This window comes from Hyaena hyaena, unplaced genomic scaffold (genome assembly GCF_003009895.1).
Source record: "Hyaena hyaena isolate Hyena2069 unplaced genomic scaffold, ASM300989v1 scaffold_480, whole genome shotgun sequence".
NCBI lineage: Eukaryota > Metazoa > Chordata > Mammalia > Carnivora > Hyaenidae > Hyaena > Hyaena hyaena.
Window position 1 is genome coordinate 434,798 of NW_024081108.1, and position 15,006 is coordinate 449,803.

The 15,006-nt window shown below is 37.3% G+C and overlaps 1 protein-coding gene and 1 long non-coding RNA gene across 3 annotated transcripts in view; one reads left to right on the plus strand and one right to left on the minus strand.

Moving 5' to 3' along the window:
- STPG2 (sperm tail PG-rich repeat containing 2) overlaps positions 1 to 8,439 on the minus strand; it is a 348,920-nt gene extending 340,481 nt beyond the window's left edge. The window contains exons 1-2 of the mRNA XM_039254246.1: positions 8,022 to 8,439; positions 93 to 205 (exon numbers count right to left, since the gene is read on the minus strand). Coding sequence (XP_039110177.1) covers positions 93 to 205; positions 8,022 to 8,130 — 222 coding nt within the window. The 5' untranslated portion in view covers positions 8,131 to 8,439. The remainder of the gene's footprint in view (positions 1 to 92; positions 206 to 8,021) is intronic.
- A 145-nt stretch (positions 8,440 to 8,584) lies between these two features.
- Positions 8,585 to 15,006, plus strand: part of LOC120246623 — a 28,828-nt gene continuing 22,406 nt past the window's right edge. For both annotated transcript variants that reach the window (XR_005532088.1, XR_005532089.1), the window contains exon 1: positions 8,585 to 8,985. This is a non-coding gene — a long non-coding RNA (uncharacterized LOC120246623). The remainder of the gene's footprint in view (positions 8,986 to 15,006) is intronic.

Here is a 15,006-nt window from a genome sequence, read left to right on the forward strand (position 1 = left end):
AAAAAATATGATAAATAACATATTAGTCTATTAGAGGAAGAAAGCATGATTCTTACTAACTCAGACAATTATACTCACTATTATAAATTTACCTGTGCTTCTGAAACATTATAGTGTCCTGGACCTGGAACAGCTTTCTCAGTGTTAGAAGCAACAGTAAAAGTACTGTCTCTGGCAGCCAAAGAAAGGAACGGTGCATAGCCACCTATAAAAGTAAAACCATATCACTGGCAGGTAAGATAGGGTCCCAGTGATTTCAGAGAAAAAAACATCTGAAACATATAAAATCATTTAGTAACTTCAACTGTTGAGACTACATTTTCAGAACTAATGGGTACCCTCAGAAGTTGGTATACTTTTTAAAAAATCTAATGTAACAGCAGAATTTTTATTACTATTTATTAAATAAAGGAACCTACAGAACTGGAATTCCTAGACAACAGAAAAAAAATACATAAAAAAACAAAGTCCTTTTCCTTTTAGGTATGTTTGATTGAGATGAAAATGTCAGTTATGTTTACGTAATAAAATATTTTTATCCTCAGAAGACCATTGTTTTACAGTTTAGAATAGCACCTGCTATTTGTAGAAAATAGCATATATAAACTTGCAGAGACAGCATAGATTGAAATAATTTAAGGTGAGCAAGTAATTAATAATGTCTCTTGACTTTGGTACATATATTTCTTTTGGTACTTGGTAAATCTTTCTTGACTGCCTGACCCTAAATATTTATAAATCTAAGATATAAATTTCATTGGAACAAGTAATCATAAAATTAGGCAAACTTAATAAATTTAGTAGACAGACATAGTCTCCTGAAAGATTTATTTAAAAATTTCAAGAAACCTATGAAGGAAAATGAGGATAGCGTAAGCAACACATTTTAAAGAAGCAATGGGAGAGAACAGAGCAACTATCTACAACAGGTAATAAAAGAATGAAAGTGAAGACTCAAAATTTGTGAATCTTATACACTAAAGAAAAATGTACAATACTGTGAGAATACATGTGATAATCTGTGTAGTTTAAAATCCTGCTAATCTTGACTAATAAGAAAAAATATTATGTTTAAAATAAGAAATAATGTGTTTATTTTAAAGCCCACATTTATTAAAATGCAACTGAAATCAAGAATTATTTGTTATATCACTAAAGAAAACCACCAAACCATGAAAGAGAACAAGATACAGATTTCCTTCAAAACACATAAGCACACACAAACCAAGCCACATAGTATAAAAACATGAATGGTGCACACACCAGAAAATGTTCTTCCAAGTGGCAGAAAAATATGTCCCATAAACAGGAGGAAAGTCACCGAAAAGAAGAAGATCTATAGGAGAGATAGAATTAACACACAAGAACATTCAAGTATCTATTATAAATATCCTTCATATGTTCAACAAGGTAGAAGATGAACATGATGAGGAGGGAAAATATAACAAGACCCAAATCAAACTTCTGAAATGAAAAGTATACTAATAGGATAAACAACAAATTTTATGTGAGGCATTTCTTCTCAATTCTTAATCTCTTTAAAAATAATGATTTAAAAAATGTTTAATGTTTTATTTTATTTTTTTGAGAGACAGAGAGAAACAGAGCATGAGTGGGGGAGGGGAGAGAGAAAGGAAGACACAGAACCCAAAGTAGGCTCCAGGCTCTAAGCTGTCAGCACAGAGCCCGATGGGGAGGGCTCAAACGCACAAACACAAGATCATGACTTGAGCCGAAGTCAGATGCTCAACCCACCGAGTCACCCAGGTGCCCCTAAAAATAACTATTTAAAGCAAAAATAATTTATGTGACTGTGAGATAGCAGATATAGAAGTAAAACATATGGCCACAATAGCACAAAAGATGAGATGGGAGAAATGGAAGCATGCTGTTATAAGATTTGTATACTATATGTGAAATGGTAGAATATTATTTGAAGGTAGACTGTGATGGATTAGGGATGTATATTGTAAACTCCAAAGCAACCACTACAAAATAAAGAAGTGTAGCTAGTAGGGGCACCTGGGCGGCTCATTCAGTTAAGCATCCAACTTTGGCTCAGGTCATAATCTCATGCTTCGTCAGTTCAAGCCCCACATTGGGCTCTGTGCTGACAGCTCAGAGCCTGAAGCCTGCTTCGGATTCTGTGTCTCCCTCTCTCTTTGCCCCTCCTCTGCTTGGGCTCTGTGTCTCTCAGTCTCTAAAAATAAATAAATGATTAAAAAAGAAGAAGAAGTGGTGTAGCTAGTAAAGCAATAGTGGAGATAAAAACAAAATCATTAAAAAAATAAACTCATTCAATGAAGGTAGGGGAGAAAAGAAAAAAACAAAGAGCAGATGAGATAAATGGAAAACAAATATCAAGAGAATAAATTTAAACACAACAATATTGATAATTAAATTAAATACAAAAGTTCTAAATACCCCAATATAAAAGACAGAGATTGTCAGCTGGATAAAAAAGCAAGAACCAACTCTATGCTCTCTACATAAAATCCTCATAAAACATAAAGACATAGAAGCTAAAAATAAAAGGGTGGATATACCATGCACCCATGAATCAAAGGAAGCTGGAGTGACTATAATAACATCAGAAGCATATTTTAGAACAAGGAATACTAAAGAGAGATGCTGCTTTCTGATAAAGGGGTCATTTCATCAACAGGATTTAATAATCCGTAAGAAAAGCAAGAAAGTGATTGCCATAAAACTCAGAATAGTGCTTACCTGTAGGGGAGAGGAAAAGAGCTATAATTGAAAGGGAAATTTGGCAATGTTATATTTCTTGAATATTCAGTTTTTGTGCCATACTTTACAGGCAATTTTCTGCATAAGTATTTAATCTCACAAGTAAAGATTTTTTTTCTTAATTTAGGTCAATGCAAACATGAGGTAATGTGAAATATGTATGAAAACCAATCCTAAGTTCAGACTAGATCTGAGGCAGCTGTCATCACACCATGGCAGAGTTTCTAACTGAATCTACCTAAACAAGTATGAAATTGCAAAATATTGAAATTCATATAAAAATGGGAAAAAACACACAATAGCCCCATATACTGAAGAAAACCAGTACTCATAAAATCTTCACTGAAGTGTTCCAAAATTGATTATATACAATCTTTAATCAATAGGCTAAAAGTTTATATGAAATACTGACCTTGAATAAAACCACAAGAATATTAAATTGTTTATACTAATTAGCTCCATGAAAGAAAGGACTTTTCTGTTTTATTAATAACTGTATACCTAATGTTTACATATACCTAATGTTTAATGTTTACAAGACATAGGACTTTTAGTGCCAAAACCAGGACATTCCATATAAATCAGGATGGTTGGTCTCCCTATCATAGATCCCTGCATATTAATCAATAAATATAGAATTCAATCAGTGGTATTCTAAACTACACCATTACTCATTCAATAGTGAATGCTTTATTGTGTGCAGGGAGAGGCAATGAAGGTACAATAATAAATAAATTAAATCCCTGGTCTCAAGAAGTGGGAAAGCCAGATAAATAAATAATTATAGTGTTGCCAGTAATTAAGATCTAAAAATATAGGAGAAGATTCTGGGGAATTAGGATTGATGGAGTGTGAGATAAAAGGTTTGATTTGTGACATGGATATATTGACATGTGAGGTGCCAACTACGAATGATAAATCAAACTGTCAGGTACAAAGAAAAAATTAGGAATATAGAGGAAGGAAAGATTTGAGAAGAAAGAAATAAGTTCAGTTTGGGAAATACTAAGTTTGAGGCACCAACAGCAGAGGATAAATCGAACTGGCATGAAGCAACAGAAGTCAGTAAATTCTGAGAAAGAAAGTGGGCAGCATGTGATTCAAGGACAAGTTCTATAGCTACAGCTACTGCCATAAAAGCAGTGACTAGAGGGGCACCTGGGTGGCTCAGTCAGTTGAGCCTCTGATTCTTGATTTTGGATCAGGTCATGATACCAGGGTTGTGGGATCAAGCACAGTTTTGGGCTCCACACTGAGCATGGAGCCTGCTTAAGATTCTTCATTATTTCTCTCTCTTTCCCCTCCCCCATCTCTCTCCTCCATTCATTCTCTCTCTCTCTTTAAAATAATAAACAAATGAACAAATAAATAAGCAAGCAATAACTAGATCTTTGAAACATACTCATCTTCAGGGACATCAATATATCCAGTAAACACATACCTGTTATTTATTTAAACTTAAATACAGACTGCATTTCCTGAGGTGGTCTCCCTAAATTCTGATTGGCTAATAACTTGTTATTGGTGACACAGCACAAAGGCATAAGTACAAGACCATGAACAACTCACGCTTCTGTGGCAAGTAAAGCTAACCACTCCTCCATCAAAGAAGAAATCTGGGAAAGAGTCTATTTAGGAGCCAGTGTTACCCAGCTTAGATAACTGATATAGAACCAATACAGATAATACACAGCTAACATACAGTGCCACTTATTATATAAATCAGGTTCAAAAAGCAATTAAATTCTCCTTAACTCAATAATGCCAGGAGCAGTCACATTACTAAAAGGATTCTGTTTTTATCATATTTTACTAGGGTCGTTGTCTCTGGGGAAAATTTGCTTTCATGAGATAAAATATGCTTCCTTCTTAGAGAAATGTGAGAAAACCAGGAATAGCTCTCATTAATCTGGAATTGGAATATCTATTATCTCTCCTACTCATGAAATCAGAGCAGCTCAGTCCTGTCCCTTTTAGGCTGCAAAGTCTAGGTTGAAAAGTCTCTGATTCAATGGCCAAAAGCTGGGGCAAGGAAGTTTGCAGACTGGGGTGAAAAGAATTTCCTGAGGAAAATGTGAAAATAAACACTGGAGCATTGACCAAGCAGGCTACAGTAAGAGGACGAGTTAAATAGAAAAAAAGAAAGGCTAGGAATAAAGAACATTTGCATCTTTCTTTTGAAGATCTAAGACTCTAAGATCCTCTGCTCTTCTATGATTCAAGATAACAAGTTATATAAAGTCCCAACATCCACTCTTTCTACATCATACTCTATAAAGTCTACATGACCCTTAATTGAAATAACTGTATAATTCTGCATAGCCCAGTGCATTACCCCAGAGGGATAAGGCAGAATGAACCTTGGAAAGGGATAACAGCTACTTTTTTTTTTACATTTATTTATTTTGAGAAAGAGAGAGAGAAAGAAAGAGAGAGAGAGAGAGAGAGAGAGAATCCCAAGCAGGCTCCAAGCTGTCAGTGCAGAGACCAACCCAGAGCTCAATCCCCCAAACTGTGAGATCATGATCTGAGCCAAAATCAAGAGTCAGATCCTTAAACAACTGACCCACCCAGGTGCCCCTATAATAGCTACTGTTAAATTATACAGTACAGAAATTATATCTGTACCTTCTATTGATTATCAGCATGTGGTCACTGAGTATTGCTAAAACAGGGCTCAATAGGATGCAGCTGCTCAGAGTTGCTAAGCATAGAATTTCCTAGTTTCTTTTACAAGTCAGCAAGGCACAATTCTACAAAACAGTAAAAGAAGAGCCTTGCAACACCTCACTTACTGCTCTCTAAGCAGAGTTCACACAAGTCATGTAATGAGTTTTTAATTCTGCTATGTGTAGCTCATTAGACCTTTTTCCTGACTTTATTACAAGAATTATTGTTATTTTTTAAATTAAGCATTTGTGCTATGGTATTGAGTTAAAAAACCAAGAGTAACATTAAATATCATTAAAAAACCAAGAGTAATATTAAATATCATGGTCATTGCCCCCAGAGAACCTCACATTCTAGTGTGGCATCCACATAAATTAACAGATAACTAAGACACAGTATCAAAGTGCTATGAAAGAGTCATAAAGGTGTCAAAGAATGACCTGAGAAACAATAATCAGAAAACAACTTCACTTCACCTGAGTCTGAAAAAATAAGTAGGACTCAGCCAAGTGAAAAAAAAGAAGAAACAGCATACTGGGCACAGGTATCAGCAGCTGCAAAAGCATGCAGATGAGTAAGCATGAATTTAGCAAATACAAAGTTGGAACTGCTGATATGTATGTAGGTGAAGTACTGGGTGGGGGTGCCTGGAGAGATAATGTGGGAGGCCAGGTCAGGAATAAGACCATGAACAATCTTATGCACTGTGTGTTAAGTAATTCAGATTTTAACCTTAGTGTTAAAAGAGCTTTTTTTTTTTTTTAACAAATAACATAATTAGGGGTGCCTGGGTGGCTCAGTCGGTTAGGCGTCCGGCCTCAGCTCAGGTCATGATCTCATGGTTTGTGGGTTCAAGCCCTGAGACAAGCTCAGTTGCTAACAGCTAGCTCAGAGCCTAGAGCCTGTTTCAGATTCTGTGTCTCCCTCTCTCTCTCTCTGACCCTCCCCTGCTCACGCTGTCTCTCTCTCTCAAAAATAAATAAAACATTTTTTTTAAAATAACATAATTATATCTTAGAAAGATCACTTTAGCCATAAGAGAAAAATTAGAGACTGAAATATAGGGAAAAACAGCAATGTTTAATTGGTTTAATTCAGAACAGAAATAATGAGACCTGAACAAAGTCAAGGGCAGTCAAATGAAAGGAGACTAATTTGAGAGACAATGAGAAGATGGAATCAATAGATCTTAATAAGCAATTGGCATGGTCAGTCAGAGCAGTCTAAAATAATTCCAAAGTTTAAAGTTTATGACTGACTGACTGACAGGTAATTTTTCAAAGGGGCTAGTAATGATGGGGAAAATGATGAACCCGACTACCCAGATAAAGATGTCCAAAAAAGTAACAGCAGTAAGAAACCCCTAAGGTCAGAAGAAAGTTCATCTTAGAGATATAAATCACCTATATCTCTGAAGACTTTCTTCTGGAAGTCTTCAGAATCAGAATATGGACAGTAGTTCAAGCTATGGATTTGAATGAGAAAGTATACATGAGAAAAGCAACCAGCAAAGGATGGAAAATATACCATATAAACATTTAAAAGGCATTTAGAAAAATTAAAACCTTTAAAGAAGGCAATGAAGGATTGATTGCCGGGGCGGGGTGGGGGGAATGATTCCGATTCAGTGTGTAAATAATGTTTATTAGGTCCTACGCATGAATCAGGCATTGTTTAAAGACAGATGTCAAAAGAAAATAAGGATTGAAAAGCATCCCAGGTAAAAGTGTTTTGGATGGTGGCTGGTGGCTAATATATTGTTAGGGAGTTAATGCTTAGAACAACTCAACTGTAATAAATACAGACATAGGCTCCAAGAAGACTGATACAGTTATCAGATGCTGAAAAGCAGTAAAATTCAAAATTGAAATAAGGACAAATGAGAAACCTGCCCAAATAAACCTAAATCAACCTAATATCCTAATCTGATCGGTCATACAGAGTAATGGATTCGTTTAAAAATACATAGTGCAACAATTGAGAAAATGCAAATTAACAAGAGAAAAACTACAGTTTGAATGGTTGTAAACTGCACAAAATCATCAGATTAGAAAAAGCAGAAAGCAAATTAAAAATATTTGTTATTGTGGCTCCTGGCTGGCACAGTTGGAAGAGCACGCGACTAGACCTCAGGGTCCTGAGTTCTGGCCCCACACTGGGTGTAAAGGTGACTTTAAATCGAATTGCTAAATAAAATATAAAAGTCACACTTTAGTAAATACAATATCTCTGGTTAACGGTAACAAAGGTGTCAGGCAGACAGGATTACAAGGAAAAGAAACAGTAGGCCTTAAGTACACATAATTTAGGGGCTCGTACAGTCATCAAGAGTCAGGAAACCAAAATGCCAGATCTAACCTGTACAACTGAAAGTCTGATGGAGACAACCACTGTACCATCAAATGTCCTAGCTATAGGATTACTGACTGTGAAATAAGACAAATGATTTTACCAGTCATCGCCTATAAAATGAGTTATTTTCTCTACCTAGTTCATGTTTTGTTACACTTAGGAAGTGATGCCATTATGTTTAACAGGCACACAGAAGCGGGGCAGGCCGAAAGTGAGGTGCCCGTCACAGAATGCTTGCCTATCCCTCTTACCTGCTGCCTGCTGCTTCAGGAAAGGTACCTGGTAGGATCCAGGACCCACATGCTCCTCAGTGCTGCCACCTTCAGTCAATCTGAGCAAACGGGGAGCCCGATCATACATGATGGCAGGAGGGAGGGGCGGGGCGGGAGGAATTCCCTCTGAAAAGGGATAGAAACAGGGCGACTAGAGAAGATGTGCGGCAAAAGGAAGGTGACGAGTCTAAAGAGGGCCGAGTATAGCTTGAGTAAATGGACGAGCTGCCGTAGGGAGCTAACTCCCACCTGCTCATTGGGGGTCAGATTTCCCCCAGGTCAAATTCTAGCCCCGTGCCAAAGTGAAAGGGAGTGCAACCAGAGATCAGCGATCTCACACAAACATCTTCCAGATCGCCCGGCTACAGGTTAGGCGCTCGCGCCAAGAAACGAGATTCAGAACCAGGGACCCGTCGCTGTGCTTCCGGCCTTCCCTCCGCCCATCTCTCCCCGCCCCGGAAGTCTCTAGGGGAGCGCTCCGAGCATGCGTACTGGGTCGCGAGTGCCTCCCCGCCGCAATCCTTCCGCGGGGCGCTCACCGCCTCTGAGCACGGCGGTCACGCGAGTCTTGGATTCCGTCTTGAGGCGCCAACGCCTTCAGGTCCTAGGATTGTCGGGAAAACTCTAGAAAACACGTTAGAATACGTTATAGCCCATTTGACGATGGTCCCTTTCCTCTATCACCTAGTTAGGGCGGCTGGGGAAAAAACTAGCAAAAACTGTGAAAGGAAAAACCATTCTCTCGAAGCAGAGCCTGAGTTCCGCTTGCTCAGCGCCAGCTCCCACTACAAATACATTCGCACCACGGAGGGGAAACACCTCTGACTTTATCCTACAGATAATCCAAACTCTGAAGAGAAACTCGGGAATTGGTGGTGAAAAGAAACGGGGAATCCGGGGCAGGAAGCGAAAAGGTCACCAACCGAGGCAATGCAAAGTTCAGGTAACTGAAAGCTGCGTTTGTTGTCACGTGCCAGGCAACGGCACATTGACTCCTCGCTATTTGTGAAGCAAATCAAAGGCTTCAGAAAGCAGTCCACCCTCGCTGAACCAATGAGTCTCTTAAGCTTAGGCAAAAGGAGCCTGGCTTCTGCAGCTGTCTTAAGGAATCTGTGTCAGAATCCACCTTAAAAGGTGTTTCAGGCTGCTTTTTTTGTTTTTGTCTTTTGTTTTTTCAGCAAGAATCCTTTCCAGATTCTAATCATCCTTAGGGGCTGAAATAAATCCTGCCTTGGCTGCGCCTTGCCCCCAAATAAGCCACAGTACTTTAATTTTTACCTACTACAAATGTTTATAGTTGTAGATTCTGTAGAACATGATTTTGATACTCAGTTCAGTGGGTCATTTATTGTGATCCATAAACAGAATATTCATAAAAGGCTATATGCTTCTCAAAAATGTACCTGTAATACCTTTTTTTTTTCCTACTCAGTAGCTAGCTGAATAATTATTTATTTACTTAAAAAACACATTGGTATATACTATAGGTTCAGTGTTCTGCTGGACTGTGGGGATACAAGGATACAAGAAAGTTCAGCCTCTGGCATTCTGTATGGAATGGAGAAAGCTGTGTATTAGCCATGAGATGTATAGACCAGAGAGATGTATAAAATAAGAAAAAAATATTGCAAGTCTTTGGAAACCACCTCTTTCTGCTAAGAAACTAGGTATTGATCAGTGATCCTTTCTCACTGACTTATTTCTCCTTGCATGCTTACAGAAGCCCTCATAGTTTTCTCAGTTATAAGCCCTATTTTCTCAAGTTTGCACAGATACTCACTGAGATCTAGAATACACTTCTTATGAAGAAAAGAGTCAAAGAGGTAAAATAGAAAAACCTATATGCTTTGGAGGATAATCCACTAGTGCTTTTACATTAGCCTTCTATTGGTGGACATTCTGAAGGACATCATTTTCCCTTGGCCCAAACAAGAATATAAACCCAGAAAGCAAATTCAAATCTAGGCCATCTTTGCAGTAGACATTGGTGCAGACTGACAACCCCTTTCTGGCTGTTCATGTCTACCATCACCTAGATTACTCTTTTCCTTGGATTGGTTTGGGTTTGAGATTGGGAATGGAAGTGGTAAAGCAGGGTTTATCTGCTTTCTGACTGATTTGATTTTTTGGCAAGCGAGCTCAACCTAATTTAGACAAAAGGAGTTCTTCATAGAATCTATCCTCGCTCATTTATAGATCTCTGAAAGCGAGTTTGTGACCTTAAGACCTTTGTACCAGCTAAGAATACAGTGTTTATCCTTCCTGCCTCTTCACTGTAAATTAGTTCCCCAAGGACCTCATGGAATGGCAGGACTCATGTTACTGGATCTTATGGCCAGATCCTATTAAATAACACATCTCTATATCTAAATGCAGGTGCAACCTCCACACTCTTTATAATTTTGTAGTACTTGGAGTCTCTCAGAATCTACATTCTTAACATAGTCTTTCTTTAAAAAGTTTTTAGTGTGAAAATCCTTCCAGTATTTCCTTGATCACTGTGGCTGTTCTCTCCACCTTTCCTAGCCATTATTTCCCTCTTATCGTTCAATAACAAAAATGATACATCATATTTTAGAACTGGAAAATCTTTTTAGGGGCGCCTGGGTGGCTCAGTAGGTTAAATGTCCAACTCTTGACTTCAGCTCAGGTCATGATCTCACAGTTCATGAGTTCAAGCCGTGCATCAGGCTGTGTGCTGAGAGTGCAGAGTCTCCTTAGGATTCCCTCCCTCTCTCTATGCCCATCCCCTGCTCACGAGCTCTCTCTCTCATGAATAAGTAAATAATTTTTTTAAACTTAAAAAAAGGAAAATCTTTTAAAATGAGAACAGTAAATATTTTTCATTATCTCTCATTGTGGTAAATATTTCCTGAATAAAAAAATATAGAATGAATGTGCCACAGAAAAAAAGTATATTAACACAGAATTCTAATTACATATAAATACAAAAAAAATTTTGTATTTATATAACTATTTTGAATTTTGTATTTATTTCGTATTTTATACTACTATTTCCATGATGTTCATGAGAAATGGAACTATATTTGAACTAAGATTTACTTGACTACAAAATTTGGATTCTTTCCATTCCTCCACATTGGCTACCACTAAATAAACTTTAAAATGAAGCTTTAATAAATCAAATTGATTCTTTATCACACATGTTAACTGCAATGAAGAACTTCATAGTCACCAATTTTTCCTTATAACATTTGAGGATTAAGTAGATAACAGATGATATCTGAAGTATTGTATGAAATGTGATAATTCAGCCTTAAATAGCCTTAAATACTTTCTAAATATTATAAAGCTGAATTGAAACTGATTTCTTCAACCCACCATGACTTGGTTTTTCATTGTTTTGTTTTTTGTAAAAATAAAAATCAAATAATGGTAATAAATCACTTAGCATGTATGATACACCTGAATGTACTTGTCAGTGTTATGAAAGATGACACTGTAAAATTTGTATGCATTCAAGTTAAAATGGTAAAAAAATTTATTTATATAATAAGTTGAAGCTTACAAAGTATATTTTATGTTCAGTATTTTGTTTAGTATAAATGTGTTTATCTTAACTACAGACTTTTTGAGGGGGGAGAGCACAAGCAGGGAAGAGTTAGAAAAAGGGAGAAACGGAAGATCCAAAAGTGGACTCTGCATTGACAGGCTGACAGCAGTGAGTCCAATGTGGGGCTTGAACTCATGAGCAACAAGATCATGACCTGAGCCAAAGTTAGACACTCAACTGACTGAGCCACACAGGTTCCCCTAAACTGCAGATTTAATATGATTCTGAAATTACAGAATTTCATGAAATGTGTTTAAAAAATTACAGCATGTTATCAGTGATTGCCTGATTTTTTTTCACTTACATTTATTGAGCACCTACTATGTGCTTGCACTGTGTGAAGTACCTTACATAAACAATCTAAATCATTCCTCATATAACTTGTGAGGTAAGTTCTATTAATATCTCTATTAATATGCTGACAGCTGTTACATTTCTCACCCAGTATCACATAGTTAATGAATAATGGAGCTAGATTTAAAGCCAGTCAGTTTGACTCTAGAGCTGTTTTCATAGCCAATGTGAGGGAAATGTCCCGAGCTGTGCTCTACTATCACACGCAGTAATTTTTTTCTCTCAATTCTTATTTGAGATTGGCTGTGTGTTTGTTTACTCATCTAAAAGAGAAAAGTCTAGAGGTAGTCTTTCAGGGGTGATATAGTGGCTTCTTCAGGGCAGGGAACCAGGATGCTCTATTATGCTGCTCCATCTCTTGATGTGTGCTTTCCAGTCTGACATGAGCTTATGGTCTAAAAATTATTTGCTGGAGTTCCAACCATTATAAGTAGCAGTAAGGAAAAATAAAAGTATACACGCCTCCCTTTCAAGGAGTCCTCCTAGAAGAAACACAGAAAATATGTTCCTACATTTCGTTGGCCCAAACTATGTCAGCAGACATATGTAGCTATAAAAGAGGCTGGGAAATAGAGCCTATTTCTGGGTACCAGGTTGTATTACTAAGGAGAAGGGAGTCAATGTAAAAATAAACACCTCAGTTTTTTCCACAATCACCCTTTTGGGGAAGTTTCCCCTCCTTTGGTGTCCATGGTACCCTATCTTCCATGTTCTCATTATACTTTCTTGTAAGAGCACCTACTCTCTCCTCTAATTTTTGTTTTTCTTTCATCTGTCTTTTTCTCCCATCCTTTTCTCTCTTTCTCCCTTGGTGATGACCCATTCTCAAACCATGTATTATCTTTGAGATTCATGCATTGCCAAGTGTCTGCTCAACATTTAAATATAAGTGATCCACCATCACTTCAAATAGTCTTAATTCTTAATGCATTTTTTTCTCTGGAAAGCCAGATCATCCTCCTAATCTCTTTTCTGTTCAGAAGAGCAATATCTTCCCATATTTAAGCCTTAAAACCTCTTAGACTACTTCTCTTTGTGCTCCCACATCCAAACAAGTGCCAGTTCCATTGTTTCCATCTCTGTGATCTTTCTGAAAACCACCCCTCACTGCATTCTGTCATTTTGTTGATACTTTCTCTTGTTTGGTATATTCTAACATTTCACTGGAATCCCTTTTCTAATTTATCTGTTACAATTTATCCCACACTCAATAGTTAGATTAATCTTCCTAAATATGATTTTGAGAATGTCGCTCTCATGCTTGGAAATGTCCTATTGCTGCGCTGTAAGCTTGGCATTGGGTGTTTCAAACAAGCCAATCTACCTTTCAGTTTCTCTATCTTCCGGTACTCCCCATTCACACAAGTTACATATTCAACAAACTGCCCTTTTCATCTCTATGCTTTTATTCAAGACTTTATCCCTGCCTGGAAATGCTCTTACTTCACTTCTTACTACGTATGGTAAACTCTAGAGAACATCTTTTTTTTTATTATTCATAGCATTTAGATAGCACCTTTTTTTTTTTTAATTTATATCCAAGTTAGTTAACATATACTGTAATAATAATTTCAGAAATAGAATTTAGTGATTCATCACTTACATATAAGACCCAGGGCTCATCCCAACATGTGTCCTCCTTAATGCCCCTCACCCTTTCAGCCCTTCCCTTCACCTAGCACCCCTCCAGCAACCCTCAATTTGTTCTCTGTATTTAAGAGTCTCTTATGGTTTGTCTCCTTCACTGTTTTTACATGATTTTTGTTTTCCTTCCCTTATGTCCATCTGTTTTGTATCTTAAATTCCACATATGAGTGAAATAATATACTTGTCTTTCTCTGACTGACTGACTTTGCTTAGCAAAATACGCTGTAGTTCTATCCACTTCATGAAAATGGCAAGATTTTATTCTTTTTGATTACCGAGTAATATTCTGGTATGTGTGTGTGTGTGTGGGTGTGTGTGTATACACATATCCATTCATCAGTCATTGGACATTTGTGCTCTTTCCATACTTTGGCTATTGTCAATAATGCTGCTATAAACATTGGGGTGCATGTGCTCCTTCGAATCAGCACTCCTGTATCCTTTGGATGAATACTGGGTAGTGTAATTGCTGGGTCATAGGATAGTTCTATTTTTAATTTTTTGAAGAACCTCCATACTGTTTTCCAGAGTGGCTGCACCAGTTTGCATTCCCACCAGCAGTGCAAAAGGGTTCCCCTTTCTCCACATCTTTGCCAACATCTATTGTTGCCTGACTTGTTAATGTTAGCCATTCTGACAGATGTAAGGTGGTATTTCATTGTGGTTTTGATTTGTATTTCCCTGATGATGAGTGATGTTGAGTAGTTTTTCATATGTCTGTTAGCCATCTGGATGTCTTCTTTGGAAAAGTGTCTATTCATGTCTCCTGCCCATCTCTTCACTGGATTATTTGCTTTTTGGGTGTAGAGTTTGGGAAGTTCTTTATAGGTTCTGGATACTAAACCTTTATCAGATATGTCATTTGCAAATATCTTCTCCCATTCCATCAGTTGCCTTTTAATTTTGCTGATTGTTTCCTTCACTGTGCAGAAGCTTTTTATTTTGATGAGGTCCCAATAGTTCATTTTTGCTTTTGTTTCCCTTCCCTCTGGAGACATGTCAAGTAAGAAGTTGCTGTGGCCCAGGTCAAAGAGGTTGTTGCCTGTTTTCTCCTCTAGGAATTTGATGGCTCCTGTTTTATGTTTAGGTCTTTAATCCGTTTTGAATTTATTTTGTGTATGGTGTAAGAAAGTGGTCTAGGTTCATTTTTCTGCATGTTGCTATCCAGTTTTCCCAACACCATTTGCTGACATGACTGTCTTTTTTCCATTGGATATTCTTTCCTGCTTTGTCGAAGATTAGTTGGCCATATGTTTGTAGGTCTATTTCTTGGTTCTCTATTCTGTTCCATTGATCTGAGTGTATGTTTTTGTGCCAGTATCATACTGTCTTGATGATTACAGCTGTGTAATACATCTTGAAGTCTGGAATTGTGATGCCTCCAGGTTT